The sequence below is a fragment of the Beauveria bassiana genome (genome assembly GCF_000280675.1).
Source record: "Beauveria bassiana ARSEF 2860 unplaced genomic scaffold BBA_S00108, whole genome shotgun sequence".
NCBI lineage: Eukaryota > Fungi > Ascomycota > Sordariomycetes > Hypocreales > Cordycipitaceae > Beauveria > Beauveria bassiana.
The window spans coordinates 1-2,976 of NW_007930943.1; the positions used below are offsets into that span (position 1 = coordinate 1).

Consider the following 2,976-nt stretch of genomic DNA (forward strand, 5'->3'; position numbering starts at 1 on the left):
GAAATTCCGAGACAGACTCAGTATTGCCACTAATCATAGTCCGCAGTTTCGTGAGACTTGCTTCTTGATTCGCAATGCTTTGTTGCAATTGCAGCTCCATTTTGAATTCATTCAACTCAGAGTTACGTCGCCATTCTTCGATTTCCGTATCGTCGACGCGCATGTCGACGTCTTCATTGCTTGTGCTTCCCATGTAAATAGGATACATGATGTAGAAGTATGGCTAGAAGATCGCTCCTGGTCCCGTAAAAACCGAATTGGGTGCAGCCGGTGCTTTTAGTTGATCTAAGTACCAAGAAGGGCAAGGCTAACCGCTATTTCTCGCCGTTGTGGCTGCTAGCTATCTACAAGACCACTAGTACGGCAGCGGAAAGGATCGAACACAACAAACGAAGCAAAAGGCGGCAGCACAAAACGGATGCAGACGCGTCAGCAAGGTGGCGGGACACCCTTCGGCGGGAATAGCCGCCATTATTCAGGCTCACCAGTAGTGTTTGCTTCTCCCCATTTGCCTTGACTGAGCAGGAAATTTATGCTCAGAAATTGTAGTATGTATTAATACGACGCGATTTGGCCAGTGGTGTCAACCTATGGAGTAGAAATACTGTATTCGGTTTCGATCAGGGTGCTGTCGCATTACAACCGAAAGCATACAGGCTCCGTAGCCATGAAACCGGCTCAGAGCATCACGGAGAGCCTATCGGAGGCATCTCTCCTCCACACTCAACCCACGAAATACCCTGCATTAGTTTCCTCAGCATCAGGGGCCTGCTCGACACTGAATGATGGTCGTGTTGTTTTGGACGCCTGTGGTGTTGCGACCATCGGCCATGGCGACGAGACCGTGAAATTCGCTATCCAGGAACAGCTAGACAAAGCTGCTTACGCCCACCCCATCATGCACACAACCTCTCCTCCGAAGGATCTGGCCGAGTTCCTGCTTCTGAGAGCCCCTTCTCTGGGCCTATATAAGGCGTACTTTGCGAGTTCCGGAAGTGACGCCGTGAGGCCGCCATGAAGCTTGCTGTGGCATTCCATCGCGCCAACAAAAGCCCTCATAGAACACACTTCGTGTCTAGGGAGAGATCCTACCATGGAAACACCATCGGAGCCATGTGTCTAAGCGACAATCCCGGCAGGACGGGGCCTCATGAGAAAGTCTTCGACAGACTCGACGTGAGTTTCGTCAAGCCCGCGTACGCCTATCGCCACCAAAGAAGCAACGAGACCGAGGCTCAGTATACTGCCAGGCTGGTAAATGAGGTAGAAGCCGAGTTTCGCAGGATTGGCGGCAGAATGTCGCGGCTTTCGTGGCGGAGACTGTCGGAGACTCAACTGCCGGGTGCATCATAGCTCCTAAAGGCTATCTCGAGGGCGTACGCCGTGTCTGTGACGAATACGGAGTGCTCCTCATTCTCGACGAGATTATGTGTGAAAGCGGCCGCACTGCAACCTATTTTGCCTTCGAATCTGAGGGCGCTGTCTGCCCCGATATTGTTGTTCTGGGGAAGGGACTCTCCGGCAGGTATCTGCCCCTGGCAGCAACGCTCATCAATCACACCGTTGACGAAACGATCGAGAAGGCTGGAGGCTTCATCCACGGGCACGCTTACCAAGCACACCCAATCAGCTGCGCTTCCGTTCTTGCCGTGCAGCGTGTCATACGCAGCAACGGTTGTTTGAATCATTGCAAAAGGCTAGGCGACAGAATGAAAACGAGGCTGCGCGCTTTATTAGCAGAGTCCGAATTTGTGGGGGATATTCGGGGCCGCGGCCTCTTCTGGGCGATGGAATTCGTCGCGGATAAGCGGCTTAAGCTGCCATTAGCCGAGGGGTTTGCATTCGGAGCAAAGCTAAGACAATTTGCACACGAAAGCGGCGTCGCTATCTTATCTGGAAGCGGCACAGCAGACGGCCGCGCTGGCGATCACATCATGTTGGCACCGCCACTGACGATTACGCAGTTGGGACTAGATTGGATGACCGATAGTATAAAGCAGGCATATTCGAAGACTGAGGAGGCGTATAAGAATCAGAGTGCTTCCAAGTGAAGTAATCGTCGGGGATCGCCCAACGGAAAGATGGCTAGCACGAGTGCCATAATACTGAAGTTGATCGAAATTCAGAGAAGCGGCAGTTAGCCATCTATTAGCTGTAGTGAGACGCTGAGGCTAAGGAGAGCCGTGTTGGTGTAAAGCTCAGCCTGACGTTTTTGTTTGGCTGGTTACTTGTACCTTTGACTTGAGAAACCCGATCGCTAGAATTACGATTAGCGTTTTGCGCCTACCGGTAAACGTTTCGTCCACGTCGAATACTGAATGCCCCTACAACTTATAGTACGCATATACTAGACTGCGTTTAATTCCATGGGAAATAGCCACGGCCATTGTAGTCGAGTCTTGATGCCGTGGTCTCCGTGACAAGGATGTCACCGTGCCATTTAGCGACACTGTAGACGATGCTGCCAAATAGATCCAAAACATCTCGAGAGGTCCTGAGTCATCCATCAACGGCCGCGGAGATATCCGGATTCGTACTTGAAAAGGGCAGCTCCGATCTTGCATCTATCCGGATTTCGCCTGCCCTGCTCCTTTTCTTACTCGCAATCTCCAAAGGTTTCATCGCGTAACAGTGACGAGAGGGAATTCTCATAGGTATCGCAGCGGTAAGCGTTCTAGTTATATCCTGTGCTACCGATACTGATGAGCAAGTCTATGTGGACGCCAGATTATGGCTTACAGATGTAAACTACTCATAAAGGGCTGGAGCACGACCTGAGAGACAACAATCAGATGAAGTGATACTGAAGGATTTGCTACTTAACTAGATGTCTCCGGCTCTGCGTGCGAAGAGAGTGTCTGCTAGCCTTTTGCAAATTCGGTGTGCCAAAAAGCTAAGCAGAGCCCATGTCACAAACCCGATTCCAGAGGAAGCGTAAATTATCCTGCAAGCTAACATGGCGGAACAACCTGTGTT

The 2,976-nt window shown here is 51.1% G+C and overlaps 1 protein-coding gene across 1 annotated transcript; it reads left to right on the forward strand.

Annotated features, from left to right (window-relative positions):
• Nucleotides 1-1,014: 1,014 nt before the first annotated feature.
• Nucleotides 1,015-2,051, forward strand: BBA_10248 (aminotransferase class-III; the record flags this gene model as incomplete). Its single annotated transcript, XM_008605345.1, has 2 exons — nucleotides 1,015-1,254; nucleotides 1,284-2,051. The coding sequence occupies 2 exons, from the start codon at nucleotides 1,015-1,017 to the stop codon at nucleotides 2,049-2,051; spliced, it is 1,008 nt and encodes a 335-aa protein (XP_008603567.1).
• Nucleotides 2,052-2,976: the final 925 nt, after the last annotated feature.